This window comes from Harpegnathos saltator, unplaced genomic scaffold (genome assembly GCF_003227715.2).
Source record: "Harpegnathos saltator strain DR-91 unplaced genomic scaffold, Hsal_v8.6 scaffold91, whole genome shotgun sequence".
Taxonomy (NCBI): Eukaryota; Metazoa; Arthropoda; class Insecta; order Hymenoptera; family Formicidae; genus Harpegnathos; species Harpegnathos saltator.
Genome location: NW_020230719.1, coordinates 91,524 through 110,869, shown reverse-complemented (window position 1 = coordinate 110,869; position 19,346 = coordinate 91,524). Strand labels below are relative to the sequence as shown.

The 19,346-nt window shown below is 45.8% G+C and overlaps 1 protein-coding gene across 1 annotated transcript; it reads right to left on the bottom strand.

The window, feature by feature from the left end:
* Nucleotides 1–12,413: 12,413 nt before the first annotated feature.
* LOC105190498 (superoxide dismutase [Cu-Zn]) lies at nucleotides 12,414–13,714 on the bottom strand (the record flags this gene model as incomplete). The annotated part of the gene is made up of 2 exons (XM_011153265.2): nucleotides 12,414–12,544; nucleotides 13,606–13,714. Coding segments are annotated over 2 exons (240 nt in total), but the record flags the coding sequence as incomplete, so codon positions are not given.
* Nucleotides 13,715–19,346: the final 5,632 nt, after the last annotated feature.

Here is a 19,346-nt window from a genome sequence, read left to right as displayed (position 1 = left end):
GACCGAACGCCACACCGAGGTTCCGAGAGGACCGCCGCCGACGCTCCAAGCACCCGAGACAGCTCCACCCTCAATCATCCAAGTCTCTACTACCGAACCGCCACCGCTGGCGCCGTTGACACCGGAACCCGGTCTTAGCCACGGGGGCAAACCCGAGGAACCGGCCGCTCGGAGAAAGGGGAACTGGCGGGTACCAGCGCCGCCAAAACTGGGACACCGAATCGGCCGCCCGAGGAAAGGGCCCCAGATTCGTCCTGCGCCACCCGGGCTCGTCAACATGATACGGAGGCACGACATCAGGGCCCAGCGCGGAACACCCACTCCTGTCGCCACATCCACCAGGGAGCCCACGGCCGCCGATCGGACCATCACGGTCATTACGATCGACGAGCAGGGAGATGATTCCCCGATGGCCCCAGCGCCACCAACTCGCGACATGCCGCTGCTGACCGGGGACGAACCCAGGGCCCCAACCATCATCCAGCCAGGGCCGGTAATCCGGAGCAACGTGTCGTTCGGGGGCAACATCCGCCTCATCCGAAACACCCCGCCACCGCAAGCTAGGGTACGACCCGTCGTCCAGCCACCAGTACAGGGTCCCGCACTACCTCCGCCGGTGCCCATTCTACTACCAACCGGAGGAATATGACACGTGCCATATTTCTCCGTAAAGATTTCACGGAAGTACCGTCTGCGAATGCCAGCAGGACGCTGGAGCCTGTGTTTTACCCGCAACGGACAGTTGCGTGCCGCCAACCGCATCCCCGGCTAAAAGGCTACACGCACCGGGGAAAAAATGAGGAAAAAAGGGAGGGGGTGATGTAACGACCTAAAAATCCTTTACGCCGTTACGCTGACTACCGCCTAACAGCACGCGGCAGTCAGCTGAGCGCACACCCCCCGATCCGCGCTGTCACCGCACCTAACGTCACGCTCAGCCGAACTTGCCCGACCACCAGGCAGCGACGCTCGGGAACGGTCGGACGCTGAGCCGAGCTCGCGGCACCGCCGAAGACATCTTCGGCAAGCGCCGCATAATCACGATTAATTCCGAATAAAAATCGAAATTATCACCGATTAAGGGCTGAAGGAAACCGAAGTTCAGAAATCTCGGGTATATAATCCCGGCAGATTTTGACGGAAGTGAGTCTCCAGAGTTCCGCCTCAGAAGATAGTTCTTTCCGAGAGAGAGGATCCACCGAGAAGCTTCTGCAGAATCCGTAAGTTATTTACCAGGCCGTCCACGGCGGCGATTACAATTACCTGTTCTATGATTTAGAGATCGGACTGCAAGTTTGCCATCACTCCGGTGAGTTTTCCGGAACGATCGCACGTTAATGTGCCGCCTTTTGCGATAGTGAGATCGCGCGACGAGTTTGCCGTCACTCCGATGAGTTTTCCGGAACGATCGCACGTTATCGTGCCGTCTTTTGTGATAGTAAGATCGCGCGGCGAGTTTGCCGTCACTCCGGTGAGTTTTCCGGAACGATCGCACGTTCTTGTGCCGTCTCTTTGCGATAGTGAGATCGCGCGGCGCGTTTGCCGTGACTCCGGTGAGTTTTCCGGAACGATCGCACGTTCTTGTGCCGTCTCTTTGCGATAGGGAGATCACGCGGCGAGTTTGCCGTGTCTCCGGTGAGTTTTCCGGAGCGATCTCGTAATTTCTTTTCTTTCTCTATTTCATAAAATAGGACCCTGGGAAGGCAAGGGTCGACCCCATAGAATTTCGCATACCAGCCACGCGTGCAGGGACCACGCGGGCACCCCTCGACCACCACGACAGCCGACACTGCAGCCGAGGATAAGAACGAGCGCGATGCATATTTGCCCGGGTTTTTGCGGCCCGTCGTCCAGTCGCGTGTCGAATCGCCCGAGCTTTAATTCTCGGCGAAAACACCCGACACCGCACGTCGTGACTTTTTCGGTGCGTACCGCATGGCAGCTAATTGGTGACCCCGTATTCACCTTTTGTATGAATCAGGCGACGGGCGTAATATTTGTTAATCAGGCAACGAGCGCATCACGCGCCGCGACGACGAACACGCGTAGGCCGCAGCAACCGCGAAAATAACTCGCACGATCGACTAAAACACCCAAACATTGGACCGTCACGTCGCAAAACGCGGTCGTAGCGTGCGACTCAATAAAGACCTATTGTGTTAGACATATTCGCTTTCTTTTATTGACACGCACACACACCTCCCAAAAAATCTCTCCTGTGGTCGGATCACAAACAACGATCCGACCCGCAGGGTCGGATCGACCCGAAAAACCGAGCCCGGAGGCGCGACCGTTACAAATTGAGTCTGCACAGTGAGTCCGATTTCACGATCGATACGACGGACGAGCTTCTGCGACGCGTGCATGCTCGATCGATCAAATCGACCGCGTCGTCGTTGAGCCGCAAACGACGCGGTCGAGTGCGAACGCGATTGATAAACTTGCACGATCGGCCCACCGACGGTCGTACAAGACTGAACGAGTCGATCGTCAAAGGTTACCGCAGAGCCATCGATTCGATTACCTGAACAAAGTGGCCGATGGTGAACGAGACATCGCGCGACGATTGACAGCGGCGCGAACGGATATAGAACGCCTGTGGGTGCGATTGGGAATGTTGCGAGAAATCGAACGCGTGAACGAGCAATTGCGACGCGCGCCTCCGTGTTAAGAAGACGACGAACGCGGCGATCGCTCTCGCGCTACGCGTCATGACTCGTCATACCGTGGACGATTACGTGACATTCGCTAAATTGTGGCATCTGACTCGAGCTTTCGAATCTACCTCGGTGCGAACGCGTCGCGCCGATGTCGTGCGATTGTCGCGCCGATTGGCCGCTCTGTCCGTGCAGACGCGCGACAGTTCTCTGATCGATTCGGTACAGCACGCGTCAAATGTGGCGTTGCTCACCACGATTGGAGACGCGCAGCGCGCCGTCGACGCCGCGTGCAAGTACGCAGATAGTCTGCGGCGAATCGCTAAGCTGCACGATCGACTGGAGCGCGCGCAACGACAACGAGCTCTTCTCGCAAAGAAAATCGCCGCGTCGAGCGATCGCGAACGAGGTGTTTGCTGATGTTAATGTCGTGCGTTTTCGCGACGATCGGTAGAGCGCAAGGTTTCGAGACGATCGCAACGCGCGTCGCGAAACGATCGCGCGGGTCGCGAATGACCGATCGAACAGCTGTCGCGATGGGGATATTCGGATTAGGGGCGTTGCGAGATCACTTCGCGTCGTTTGTACAGGACGGTGCGCTATCGAGCGGGTGTTACGTCGCGTGCTTGGACGTGACGCCCATGGTGGTGTACGCGTTTCGCAACAGCGCCGATGAGCGCGAATTCGTCGATTTGTTCCGTCGTCGCATGGAATCGAGCATGGTGCGCTTTCCACCGTACGCTCTGCGGTACACTCTGGACAATCGGGCACCTCGGGCCAAGCGACAGACGCAGTTGCAGCGACTGTTGGACTCCAGACCAGTGACTGCGCGATTCACTCAGGTAGCGTACGCCTTGAGTTATAACGCGAACGCGTCAGCGACTCGCACTCCGATTCGCATAAAGGACATGGTACTGCGCATCCGGGAGATTCTGCTGCGCGACTTCGTGCTGACCGCGCAGCGTCCGTCGCCGTCCCCGACGCTCGTTTCCTCCCATCGCTCGGAGCATCGAACGACGGAGAATGGGAGTAGCGGCGCGAACCGTCGCGAACGCGGTCGTCACCGATGTCGAAGCGAAGAAACGCGAGACAGACAGAGTCGCGCGAACCGATGCGAAAGGAGATACTCGCGCCGTCAATCGGACGTGCGATTCGGCGACAACGTTCGCTCGGGCGAATCGTCTCGAGTTCGATTACGACGAGGGTGAGGGAGAGGTGGAAGCCATAAACTGGTTGGCTGCGCACAGTGGCGATCGTCCGTGTTTGATAATAGCGCGGGACAACGATGTCCTCGTGTACATTCTGTCGAAACTGACGCACGACGCGAGGCCGAGATCATGGCGGAAGCAACGAGCGACGGTGGCGAACAACGACGCGGCGATGACCGTAGTCGAAGAGTATCTGATGTATCACGAGAGCACCAAGAACATGTTGCTCTGCTGGAAATATTTAAATCTGCATTATGGCACGTGTTGGATACTGTTGCTGTGGTTCGGTGTGTGCTTCGTCAACGACTTCACCTTCGGCGTGCTCGACAAATTTGTCGCCACTATGACTCACTACTATCCTCTGCTCGAGCGTCACTTCGTCTCCGTGAGCGCGTCGCTGCACCGAGGCGACGACGATGGGACGAGCGCACTGATTCGTCTCTTTGCGCCAGCTTCGCGAAACGACGCGATCAGCGCGGAAGCAACGACGAACGATGATCCGGACGCTGTCGATCGATGTCGCTCGACAGCGGATGTGCGGGCGTTGACATTGGCGTTCTGTGAGCTGCAAGAGGTTCTGCGTCACGGCGGAGATTGCGCTTGTTCATATCGATCGATCGAGAGCGCGTTCGTCGACGATGCGGCGACCGCCGAAATGGCGCGATGGTCGCCGCGCGCACGAAACGAACGCCACGCATCGATCGATCGAGAGCGCGTTCGTCGGCGATGCGACAACGGTGGCTATCGTCTACGATCGTTCGAGGATCGAGCCGTGCACTTTTGGCTGGCTCGGCAACTCTGGAGCTTTTTCTACGTACTGGAGCTGCCGAGTGAATTCACCGGGAATCAGCGATTTCGAATGTGTCCGCGATTGCGCATAAACGCGACTTACAAGTCCTTCGTGTCGAACGAAATGTTTCTGCGACTGCGACCGGGCGATCTTCATCGACACATCGACTTGATAATGCGACACGGTATCTAGCGACGCGGCACGTAAAACGCTCGTTCTCGCGAATGAGATGTCGATGTCATCGGTGACACTGTCGATGCTGTGTCTCGCGATAGTCGCGATCACGACGATTCTCGTTTACGCGATGTCCCGACTCGCGTATCTGGTGTTGTACGTGCAAGCGTGCGCTCTCGTCGACGAAACAACAGCGGTCGCGCGATACGGAGAGCGAGTGCCTCTTCGCGTTTCTCTCTGGCAGACCGAACCGAGTCGCGACAACGGTACCGCGCGCTATAGCACGGCGATCGGTCGACTCGTGTTCGACGAGAAAACGGTGTGGACGTCCGCACCGTCGGTCGCGTCCGCGCGCTACTCTGACAGCGGTGCCGAATTGACGAATTCGCTGGCGCGAGTTCGAACTCGGGAGTCGTCGAAGCAACGAGATTTCGCGGCGAATCTGACGCGACTGTGGAAACATCTTCGACGCGCGTGGTGACGAATCGATGATGTTCGCGCGAACAATCGCGATCGGCGGTACGTCGCGCGATGATTCCGATGAGTACGCGATGTATCGAAGTCGCGTCCATTACGACGACCTGCTGAACATGTTGGATTCGTCGTCGCTCGCGCAATCGCCGTCCGTTCATCGCGATACTAAGCGATGACGCTTGCCGCTTCGTCGCGACGCAGCGAGACGCGCGCGAACGAGGCGTACGGCGCGCGACGAGAGTCACAGCGCGGTCACTTGTTTCTTCGCCAGCGATCTGATCGACCGAGTTCGAGGTCTGTCCGACGAGGATTTGGACGCCGTGTACGAGATGCTGTTGACCAGTCACTACTCGCGCTGTTTCGCATCGATAACGTCACGAACCACGGCACGTTCGGGCGAAAATGAGCGACGTCGAACCGAGTACAGCTCCCATGGGCACGAGACCGGCTATCGTCGTCGACAATGACGATGAAGAGCCTGGCGGCTCGACCGCTTCGTCGTCGCGACGACATCGGTCCGAGTGTTCGGAGCACGCCGCTGTATCGGAGAGACGCGCGGATTCAAACGCGATAACAAACGGCGCGCGATATCTGAGCGATCGTCTCGATCGAAGCGGCGCGACGACGCTGCGCGGCGACGACAGCTTCATGTCAGAGGCGTTTGCGATCGCGCGCGAGCAGCGTTCGATCGAACTCGCGGCCGGCGCGAACTACAAGAAGGTTCGATCGTTTCTGAGAGAACGCGCGCTCGATCCAGTATTTTCGTCGTCGCGGCGGCGGGTGACGCTGCCGAGGATGTCACGCGCGCGCTTTCGGACGCATGCGCCTTGCTGAAGATTCGCGTCATCGCGGAGGGCAGAGACGGTAGCGGCGCGACGACGAGCACCACGACGCGACGTGGTCCATTGCCGTATCCGTTGAATCTGCGAGTGGACCCGTGGCGCCCTTGCGCGCGTCCCGCGACGCGCCGCCACGGTCGCGTATTCTCGATGTCGCGAGAGGCGACGCACAGTGGGAAATTTCGCTCACTTTTTGGACAAAAATCTTGTTAGAGCTCAATTCTTCATGAAATTGAATGATTTTTTTTTAATATTCGTAAAGACTTATACTTTAAGCCGGTACTGCGGAAATTTAGTTATCGTTAAACCTACATTAAAGAAAGATGATCAAATGCGAGTAAACCTAATACTCATATATCAACCATATACTCTTAAATATTTAAAACGTAGAACCTTTAGCCTTAAACTCTTAGAAGTCTTCTACAATAAGCAATTAATCAAAAACCGTAAATAAATTGACCAACCACAGTCGATGATTTAAAAAATAATCGAATATGATTAGTCAATTTGCTTACGGCTTTTGACTAATTGCTTATTGTATAAGGTCTCTTAAACCCTCAAAACGCTTTAACCCTAAGCCCTTAAACCTTATACACTAAACGCTTAACCTCTTAACTTTTAAACTTAAATCTCTGAAGCCCTAAATCTTTAAGCCTAACTTATAAAACTCTGTTTTGCGTGGAAGATTTTCCATCTACTTTGACCATCGGATTGATTTCCACTATTATTAACCAAAGATTTAAGGATTTAGGATTTAAGGGCTTAAAGATTTTTTGGGTAAAAAAATTTAGGGTTTAAGGGTTTAGGGTTGAAGAGTTTAAGTTTAAGGGCTTAGGGTTAAAGCGTTTTAGGTTTAAGAGTTTAAGGCTAAAGGTTCTACGTTTTAAATATTTAAGAGTATATGGTTGATATATGAGTTTTAGGTTTACTCGCATTTGATGACTTTTCTTTAATGTAGGTTTAACGATAACTAAATTTCCGCAGTACCAGCTTAAAGTATAAGTCTTTACGAATATTTAAAAAAAAATCATTCAATTTCATGAAGAATTGAGCTCTAACAAGATTTTTGTCCAAAAAGTGAGCAAAATTTCCCATTGTGCGACGGCGCAATTGATCAGACGCGTCGCGCTGCACGAGAGATCGTCCGCGGTGATCGATGAACGGCAATGACCGAGCCTCGTCCGTCGACTACCCGCGCTGTCGCGTCACGATTCGGACGCTCGGAAACGATTCCTCACCACTCTGACGCTCCCGATGACCGACGAAGCTCTTCTCGACAAGAACGACGGAGGGGATGGTGCGAATAAATCGTCCCTGCGGTTCGCCACGGATATCGTTCGCGTCAAGCTGTTGAACGCTTACGGTTGTTGGGCCGTGGTCGAGCCGCATTTCGCTCGCGCGACGGTGCACCGAGATGGATCGCTGGCTGCTGCGTGGAGAACGGAAGAGAATGCACATCGAGAGAGAGGACGACGAGGACGAGATGGACTCGACGACGGATGACGAGACCTCCTCGACGATCGCTTAGTCCGCGAAGAGCGTCACAGCGGTTTGGCGCAAGATCCGTAACACCTACGAAACGAATCGCCGCGATATCGTGTACGCCTACGGCGGATCGGCGGAACAACTGACCGCCCTCAACACCGAGTACGAGTCACTGACCGAGGCACACTGTCGAATCGTGCTGATCACGTATCACGGCCACTCGACCATCCGAGACTACGTGTCAAACGCCCGACACCTGGCCGAACTTCACGGAGTCGTGATATTGTCGCTGTGCTGGTTGCGACGGGCGAACACCATGAACTCTGCCATCGCGTTCGCTGAGGAGTGACGATTTCGCGTGCAGATCACCGACTCGTATCACGACTCGGACGATTGCGACGAGAATAAGGAGGACGATCGTCGCTGCCGCGACGAACTCGATTCCGCATCGACGCGACGACGGCTCATGCCGTCCTTGTTCCGGAAGGATCGACGGACCGAACGCGCGCGAGAAACGAGCGGTTACGGCGACGAAGACGACGGTGCCTCGTCGGACGATTCTTCGCGCGATCGCGATCGAACCGCGACATCTCGCGGAACGATCGCGCGCGAGATCGAACGATTCGACGGCGGGGACGATGTCGTCGCCTCGGTGTCGGTGATAAAAGCGGCGTATCATCGAGGCGATCGCGCACGCAATCGCGACAAACCGTGCCAACTGCGCAATCGAATACTCGCTCAATTCTTCGGCAAGATATTGTACTACGTGCGAGAGTTCGTGATATGCGATCACGTCGGCATGGCGTTTCACAAGTCGTTTCGCGTGATCGATTCCGCCGCGATCGATCGCATGTGCGCTTCGATCGCAGCCAATCGCGACAACGTCGTCGACGCGAACACCGCACGACCGATCCCGACGATGTAAGATCCGTGGCAATAAAGGGGTGCCGTTAAACGCCAATAAACGGCGCACTATGAGAGAAGACGCGAGCGAGTCGTTTCCTCACTATCATCCGTTCCTTTCGCGACGCAGCGGTTCCTCGTCGCTGCTGATCCCGACGGCGTTGCTGCTCCTCGCGGTTTGCGCGATCGCGTTCATCGCGCTTGCGCGAGCGATACTCGCGACCGTTGGCTTCGGCAGCGACGATGACTCGCGTCGACCATCGACGCGATCGTCCGATCGCGAACGACGCTGCAACCGCGACGACGCTTTCGGAGACGATCGTCTGGCACCGTTCGACCGCTCGGATGTCGTCGTGCCCGAATGGTCCGAGGACACGCGCGAGTGCGATGATCTCGGACGCGCGCATGAGTGCCTCATGACCAACGGTTACGCCGCGTGCTTCGAATGCGTCGAATTTCGGCGAGCGTCTTTGCGCGTATGCGCGCACGTCAGCAAACCGGTCACCGTGCACGTGTACGACGACGCGTACGACGGCAACGGCGATCGTTGCGATCGCGGCGGCGCGGACTTTACTCTCCGAGCCAACTCCTCGTCGGACAAGGGTTACTGCGTCAGCGAGGCGCTGGCCGAGCGACTGCGCGATCTGACCGCACCCGAGAGAAGCTGTAGCGACGCGGCTCGCACGCAGCGCGAGTGCAGCGAGTACAACGCCGACTGGATCCTCGTGCGAAAGCGAGCGACGCGAGACACCACGGACAGTTCGTTCAATCTCGCGTGTCGATGCAAGTATCCGCATCTCATAGCGAACGCGACCGCACCGATGTCCTCATATTCGTGCGACGTTGATTGCAACGGTCGCGGACGTTTGGACGCGGCGTCTCGCTCGTCCGCGATCGATCCGTTCGTGAACGGCCGATGCGAATGCAACGACGGTTGGATCTCCGAGTACAACGACGTGGTCGGTCCGTTCTGTCACGAGGCCACGATCGGCGAGTGGCCGAGCATATTGCCCGACCAGGATATCGACAGCGACGCGATGCTGAATCTCTCGTCCGAATTCATCGACGAGAACTTTCGCGCGATCATCGCGCGCGAACGAGTTGACGGCGAGGACACCTTTTTTTTTTTTTTTTTTTTTTTTGACGAGGAGAAAATCCATCATGGATACCCTGACCCTCGGGGAAGGGCCAGGGTTATGCCGGACTCCTACCGGCTAAAACCTCCCCGGGTGGCGCTGCGAAGGGACTTGGGTCGGGGCCCCGGTGTCGCGTAACTGCTAATCGGGGTCCCGAGTCCAGACGGCGAGGACACCTGAGTAAAGTTGATCACTCCATGCACTCCATGCTCCATCGTGGCCACGGACGACGGCGAGCCGTACTTTTGCGGCGACTACTTCACGATTCGAAAGCGTAACAACGCCGATCCGTTCATCGCAATAGCGAATATCGGGATTCGTCGCGATCGCGATTATCTGCGCGAAAACGGCGGTAGATTTCCCAACGTGTGTGTCAAGATCACGGCGTCCGAGGGCCTGGTGCCCGATCGATTCCTGCTGCAGTTCATGACGCGGGACGACGCGAGCGCGAAGAAATTCGCCATGGAGATAGGTGTTCTGGTGAACGAATCCAGCGTTCGACGATGGTTCGGCGGACCCGACGACGATTTCGACGCGTCTCCGAATTATCGGAGATTCGCGCGATCGCTGCGCTTACCGGAGGGCGACGCGTTGAAAGACTGCGGCACGTGGACGTGTGGCGGTGTGGACGTTCAACCATCCGTCGATCTCGAATCATCGACAATGAGTCTGCGAGTCGCTTCGACTCTTCTGAGGCAGCGCCTACACCGATCTGGCGTTCGCTTCGGATCGTTTGAACTTTCCGTTGCCCTTTTACAGCGACAGGTCGTTAATTATTATCTCTATTACCCCCGATGCATGTTGGTGAACGACGCCGAACGCGTTATTCGTGAACATCTCAGACAAGAGGCTTACGAGTGTCCGGATCGGACTCGACAATTTGGATTACTTTTACGGAAAATACGTGTACACCGATCATGAAACGGAGCACAATATGGCGTGAGCAATGTTGCTCGTGTGTCTCGTGCGACACACGGACAGCGACGACGGTTCCGAATACATGCGACCAACGATCAATTGCGCGCATCCGAACGACATCGCTTGCGTCATGGTGCGCAGCGATCATCTGACGATTTATGCGCGTCTTCTGTGGTACCCGTCGGACATGCGAATGTTGCAATTCTGCGCCGAACGGGGCAACTGCGGCGAAAACGATTGCGACTACGACAAGAACGATGTGTACGAATAGAGCGAACGACGAGCGAGAAGGAAAACGGACGGGATGTTGCGGAAGGGGGAGGCGAATAAGAAATACACGAAATATGGAAAAACGAATTCTCTCTTATTGGTCGGTGAGCATGTCAATGCGCGCGTGAATGTTCTCGTCGCTTCGACGAGTCGCGAGGAAAAGATCGGACCACGACGGCACGAAATTGCATTGACAATCGCCGCATGGTGCGTATGTCAAGAGCCAAATATCTCGAAACTGGTCGTCGTAACGAGATCGCACTCTCTCGATCGTCTTCACATTGAGGCTGAATGGTAATCGTACGAACGCGCAATACGGACAGTGCTCCGCATGCAACGCGTTCAGCTCGGACCTCGACGCCGCGCGATTCAGCGACACCGTGAACAGACACGCGTGACAGCGCGCCGTCAATTTTTCGGAACCGTATATTCGGTAGTTCGGTCGATGTCGATCCTCGTCGGCCCTATCTTCGTCGAGTCGTCGCACGATCACGTCCTCGTCGTCGCTCCGCTCGTCCTTGTCGTCACTCCGCTCGTCCTCGTCTTCGTTCCGCTCGTCCTCGTCATCGCTCCGCTCGTCCTCGTCGTCGCTCCAATCGTCCTCGTCGTTGCTCCGCTCGTCCTCGAGCGCCATGGTTTCGGCTTCGGACAGAGTCTCCTCGTGGGACGATGCGCGAAACGTCGATACGCACGACGGTGTCGCGACCACGGTGAAACCGTCGTCGACCAACGAGTCGACCGTGCTGCGCGACGCCAACCAACGACCGTTATCAGGGTCGATGGAGCTGCTGGTCCGTTGCTCGGGATCACGGTACAGGAAAGTACCCTCGCCGAAAGTCGACCACATCACGTCGTAATGATACGCCGTGCAAGCGCATCCGCGGAGTGACAAAATTTGCATTTGACGACGCTCGAATAGGTGATGAGTCGTTCGGAGCATCGATTGAAGCAACAGTGTCGCCACGTATCGTCGCGCACGTCGTCGCACAAACGTCGACGCAGCTGTCGTTGACGCAACTGTAGAGAAAGTCGGGGCGAATAAACGAAACTGCTCGATGTCGCCGTCGCCGAGGATCGCAATCGCCAGCTGGATCGAAGCGACGGTACACGTTGACGATCCTCCGTGAGGAGGCGCCGAACGATTCCGCGATCGTGATCCCGCACCTTGCGAATGAGATCGACGAATCTTCGAGCGCCGTCGTCGTCATCCGAGTCGCTCGTTCCCACGGCGCCTCGAAAACGCTCGAATTCTCGATCGACAACGGTCTCGTGGCGATCGTTGGCCCAAGGCAGTACAGGATATGTCAGATACGCCTCAGCCATGTGCGAACTGACGCTGTGGAAGCTCAATACGCGTCGTACTATAGTTTCAATCTTCCTTCCTCCACACCCACTTCCTAGTTCGGATGAGCAACCTCGGCCGGCAGCATCCATCGAGGATACGACATGTCCGATACGGACAACGGACCGTGCGGTGCCATGACTGGAGAGAACACTGCTGCAAATTTCGGAACTAGACTGCGAACTTGCGACATCGCTCCACGTTCTTGTACCCTTCGTTATTTATATTTAGCAACACCATTGGCATCAGCCTCCACATTTCCTAAGTCTCCAACATGACGCGCAGCATGGCTTGGACCACCATGTTCTTTTCCCAATGGACTGAAATGAGCACCTGTACTTGTACAACCTACAAAAAAGATAAGAATATTCTTTTATAAAAGGAATTGTATACTTTTATCTAAAGGATGGTTAATTTGATGTAAAATGATTAATGTTGCAAATTGGAAAGCTATAATAAAAGAAAAAGTGAATTAACTTGTTATTAAAGAATCTCCAATTAACAGAAACATATTACAAAGTCATCATATTTAAATTTCCCTGTCATTCCTACTCACTATCATCAAATAAACTGATATCACATATACTCTTATATGTATTTCAGCTGACATTTTTTTTTTTATGGAGGACAAAAATAATCTATGAATGTAACTAATTTGAAAAGATATATAAATTCAATAAATATATTCCACAAATAAAATATAAATTTTAGATTTGAAAACTTATAATAAGCAATTTCAATTGTAAGATATTCATTTTGAGATTAAATTTAAGATATTTTGATATTATAAATCAATAATTTTTTATATAGAACTCAAAACTCAAAGATTAATAAATTTTATAATTCTAAATTCTAAATTATCAGACAAGAATAATATGTAGGCAGTCTGAAAAGTTCTCAACCTGACACATACATGGCATTAGAAACTGTAATTGCATTGGAAAGTGGCATCCCTGATATAAACTCATGTAAAATTTTATTCAATCTGTCAAATCATTCGAGTAATAGCACCAGTTGAAAAAGCTGTGCAAGATGGGTGCTATATTTGCTAACAATTGACCAAAAATGCATTCAAATGCATATTTCTCAAGCGTATTTGGGTCGTTTTAAGCAAAATAAAATGGTTTTCAAGCATCATTTCATAACTGTTGATGAAACTTGGATCCACCACTATACCAGAGCAAAAAAAACCTTCCGGAATCACTTAATGATCACTTTAATAATAGTATTGAATTATTGAAAAAATGTTGGAATGTATTGAAGTTTTAGGAGATTATATTGAAAAATAAAATATATTTCAGGGCAAAAAAAATTTTCTTTCATTGTTAGGCCGAGAACTTTTCAGACTGCTCTCATATAAGTGATACAATTATGATATACTTGAATTATGTATTTTTTTAAATATGTACCATTGGTATTATCACCAAATTCATGAACATGGAAACCATGCAAGCCTTTCTGTAATCCAGAATTTTCTCCAGTCACTTTCACTGTATTTGAATCTTCCTGCAATGGAAATTAAGTACTTACTATATATAGATATTCCTTTTTTTAATCAAAAGTCAATGATTATTCTAAATTATTTAATTAAAACTGTTAATATAGTTATAAATCAGTTTAAAAATATGCAAATAAAACTATTGGTGTGTTTCGAATATTCTACATAAAACTTAGAAAAAAGAAACGTTATCTACATATGAAACATTACAATTAGCAAATATGTCTCTAATTAATAATAACGCAATAAACTCGAGATCATAATTTCCGGTATAGTATAAAGTAATTCGGCGATGTAAAAACTTCGACATAATTTAACTGATTAACTTAATATCGAATTTATAATGATTATAAGGTTTACCGCTTGTTCGAAATATAAAGTTCCTTTAACATGTTCACCCTGAAGGACATAGACTGCTTTGACCGTCATTTTGCGAGTATTACAGATAGCTCGGAACCAGCTGAATGAATCGTTTGCAACAGACTGCGCGATAAGTCTGGTTATGCAAGAATCAAAAAGATTATATTGCTGAATCACGGCCAATCGAGTGGTGAGAAAAATGCTGACGCACTATGTAGAACTGGCTGAGAAGTCGGCAAAATTTAAACGATGCAAAATAGCTGATAGAACAGTTCAAAAACTAAAGTCGTCCATTAAGCAGGGTCTAAAGGCCGTATCCCACTACAGGTTACGGACGGGTGAGATCATTGGCCGCGTTCAGTAGAACAAAGTGATCAGAGAGCGCTTAGTGATTATGGTCTGTGATTGGAGCATTCTTTTAGATTCTTCATAGACCCAGAAGTATTTACCAATCAGAAGCAAGATTCAGTGGAAAATCTAGTAATGTTGTCCAACTGTTGAGTCTGCTAAATGCAGCAATTGAATAAAGAATATAAAGCCAACGGCACACGGTGCTTGTTTTCGTGCTGGATTGGTTGCTAGATGAAAATACTGCGTTCTGATTGGTGCATTTCCATCCACTTTCGGAAAAGTACCAATCAGAACGCAGTATTTTCATCCAGCAAGCAATCCAGCACGAAAACAAGCACCGTGTGCCACTGGCTTAAGGAAGGAGCATTTGGCCAAGGTACGTGGTGGAAAGTGTAAAGGACGTGACGTAATGATACTACACCAACTTTGACTATCGATATATCAGCGAATCGAGATAAGTTTGATGACGTCGTCATCGAGTAGTCGAGAAAACGACTTGACGTCTTTTGTAATAGAATGAATGGAATTTTTATAAATAGTCTTTTAGAATAAAAAAATGGTTAATTGTTGCTCGTGTGGTGCGATACAAAAAAAAGGATGTTTGCAAACATTCCATATGTGAGTATAGTTTATTCTATTGTTTAAGATTATTAAAATTATAAAAGGTAATTATTTAGAAGAGGCACACGGCCTCCAATTTTTCTAAAACTCACGTATTTTGTATATTTTGACATGTAAAAATCTGAAAGTAAAAATCGTCTTTCAGCTCTACAAAGTGATAAAAAAATTATTAAAGATAAAGGTATGATAGGTTAGAAAATCTGTCATTTTAAGGTAAAGTTTGTTCGTTGCACTTTTAGAGTAGACTTTTAGAGTAGACTTTTAGAGTACAGTTGCACTTACTCTATTAGTGTAACGCAATGCAACAACTTAATGAAAATATTTAAATTAAGAATATTTATATAAATAACTTTTTCATATATCACCTTGCGTAAAGGCTTTTGCTAATCTTTGCAGAATTTTTCATTTTAGTACATGGTAGACTCATCGATTTAAAAGATGAAGATTTAAAGAAATATTCTTTTATAATCATTGTACACAAGATAGGATTTATTTTGAATTGTACATAAAATAACTCTAGTAACTTCTAAATAATTACCTTGTAAATTTTAATAATAATATACCTCAAAATATAACTCATAAAATATATAATTCTAAATTATGACTGATTAAAGTAGAATTTTGGAATATCTAATTTAGTTTTCCAAAGCAACCATTACAAAGGGAAAAGTGGACAAGTTTTGTTGGTAGAAGACTGCGAAGACTGCCAAACTGGTAGTCTTGAAATATGTACGTAACCACATATTCTGACAAATAACTAGCGAAATATCGTGAGTTAACACGTTGAATGCCACGGGGGTCACCGGTGACCGGCACTCAACTTGGCGGTAGCGCCGTGGGGACCACCGGTGACCGGCGCGCCAAGATTAGTAGAAATACATAATTAGAACAAATGTCAATACTTAAAAATTCTTCATTATTACCATCGTTACTACAATGGTTTGAAGAAATTAATGCAGTATAAGACATAAAAATAGTTTTATTTATACATGTTATCGATAATATTTCACACATAATTGTATCGCATAATAAAAATTTATCGTGGCGCCACGGGCAATCCCTGTAAAACTAGCGTGGCATTCAACGTGTTAACATTGAAAAAGTTATTCAGTTTTCCTTAAATATGTCACAAAATGTTAGTTAAATAAAATAATGTTTCAGACAAAAGTTGTTTAAATTAATTGGTAAAAAAAGGCGTTGTAATAAAAAATTCGGGTATCCATTTATATTATAATGTACTTAACATAACTTTTTACAAGTAAAAATGATATAAATAATTTAACACGTTTATTACCCAGACAGCACATGATCTCCTGGGGATGTCCTATGGACATCCTAAGGATGAAGAAACGTCCCTAGGATATCCTTAAGACGTACTTTGGACGTCCTCTGGACATCTGTGTTGTTAGGGTAGTAGTGTCCAATACTTCATTTATCATTATTTATTACAACACTGAGTATGATTGTTTTACTTGTTATTATAATGTACTTAACATAACTTTTTATAAGTAAAAATGATTACATGTAAAATTTATTATAATAACCTTTTTAAACAAAAAGGTAAAATAAGGCGCCAAGCGCAACACGTATTGTACTATTTTTAGAAATTTCAAATTCAAATTATTTTTTTTTAAGTATGTATGTGTACATAACATAAGTTTTTAAAAGTAAAACTTATACAAAAAAGTGATATATTAAAACAGTAGCGCTATCTGAGAAATCGTATACTTAATATTTTTAGAAATCTCAAATTCAAATTATTTCCTTTTTTTTAAGATATATATTATGTACATAACATAAGTTTTTACAAGTACAAATGATATCATGTTACAACAATTTTACACGTCTATTAGTAGTTTAATATTTAATTTATCATTATTTATCATAACACTGAGTTATATGATTGTTTTACTTGTTATTATAATGTACTTAACATTACTTTCTACAAGTAAAAATGATATCGTGTTATAAAATTTTAACACGTTTATTAATAGTGTTCAATATTTAAAAAAGATATCTTTTTAAAGTTTATTATTACAAATTCAAATTATTTTTTTAAGTATATATGTGTACATAGCATAAGTTTTTACAAGTAAAACTTATACAAAAGAAGTGATATATTAAAACAGTAACGCCAACTGAGAAATCATATACTTAATATTTTTAGAAATCTCAAATTCAAATTATTTCCTTTTTTTAAGATATATATTTATTATGTACATAACATAAGTTTTTACAAATAAAAATGATATTTGTTAGAACACTGAGTTATATGATTATTTTACTTGTTATTATAATGTACATAACATAAGTTTTTACAAGTAAAAATTATATCGTGTTATAAAAATTTAACACGTTTATTAATAGTGTCCATTATTTTAAAAAGATATCTTTTTAAAAGTTATTGTTATTCAAGAAAATTCAAGAAAAACTAACTACAAAAGATGTCAATAACATTAATTTTTAAAAAATTTATCATTATTTATTAGAACACTGAGTTATATGATTTTTTTACTTGTTATTATAACAAATTAATTATTATAACAATGCAATAAAAAATATTTCATACAAAAAATCTTGGCGCGGCTGCACCAAAAACTATTTCGAAGATGTATATACATAAAAGTCTAATTAGATATAAAACATTACACCGTATATATAGACAGAGAATTTATAAGTACATTTTATTATAATAAAAATGCTGTCATGTATATATTAAACAAGTTTTAGTCCGATATAGTTGTTGGTGCAGCCGCGCCAAGATTTTTTGCATGAAATATTTTTTATTGCATTGTTATAATAATTAATTTGTTATAATAACAAGTAAAAAAATCATATAACTCAGTGTTCTAAAATAATGATAAATTTTGTAAAAATTAATGTTATTGACATCTTTTGTAGTTAGTTTTTCTTGAATTTTCTTGAATAATAATAACCTTTAAAAAGATATCTTTTTAAAATATTGAACACTATTAATAAACATGTTAAATTTTTATAACACGATATAATTTTTACTTGTAAAAACTTATGTACATTATAATAACAAGTAAAATAATCATATAACTCAGTGTTCTAACAAATATCATTTTTACTTGTAAAAACTTATGTTATGTACATAATAAATATATATCTTAAAAAAAGGAAATAATTTGAATTTGAGATTTCTAAAAATATTAAGTATATGATTTCTCAGTTGGCGTTACTGTTTTAATATATCAGTTCTTTTGTATAAGTTTTACTTGTAAAAACTTATGTTATGTACACATATATACTTAAAAAAAATAATTTGAATTTGTAATAATAACCTTTAAAAAGATATCTTTTTTAAATATTGAACACTATTAATAAACGTGTTAAAATTTTATAACACGATATCATTTTTACTTGTAGAAAGTAATGTTAAGTACATTATAATAACAAGTAAAACAATCATATAACTCAGTGTTATGATAAATAATGATAAATTAAATATTAAACTACTAATAAACGTGTAAAATTGTTGTAACATGATATCATTTGTACTTGTAAAAACTTATGTTATGTACATAATATATATTTTAAAAAAAAGGAAATAATTTGAATTTGAGATTTCTAAAAATATTAAGTATACGATTTCTCAGTTGGCGCTACTGTTTTAATATATCACTTTTTTGTATAAGTTTTACTTTTAAAAACTTATGTTATGTACACATACATACTTAAAAAAAAATAATTTGAATTTGACATTTCTAAAAATAGCACAATACGTGTTGCGCTTGTACTTAGCGCCTTATTTTACCTTTTTGTTTAAAAAGGTTATTATAATAAATTTTACATGTAATCATTTTTACTTGTAAAAAGTTATGTTAAGTACATTATAATAACAAGTAAAACAATCATATAACTCAGTGTTGTAATAAATAATGATAACTGAAGTATTGGACGCTACTAATAAACGTGTTAAATTTTTATATCATTTTTACTTGTAAAAAGTTATGTTAAGTACATTATAATATAAATGGATACCCGAATTTTTTATTACAACGCCTTTTCCTACCAATTAATTTAAACAACTTTTGTCTGAAACATTATTTTATTTAACTAATATTTTGTGACATATTTAAGGAAAACTGATTAACTTTTTCAATATTTAACTCACGATATTTCGCTAATTATTTGTCAGAAGAAAAAATGGTACTAGATTTTTTTCCTCTATTTAGTCTCAAGAATATATTGTTAGCGCCATGAATTTGGTTAATTTGATGATTTTGAAATTTCAAAAAATCAGCAAACAAAAGTCTAGCACTATTGTAACAATATTTTCTTGAGACTAAATAGAGC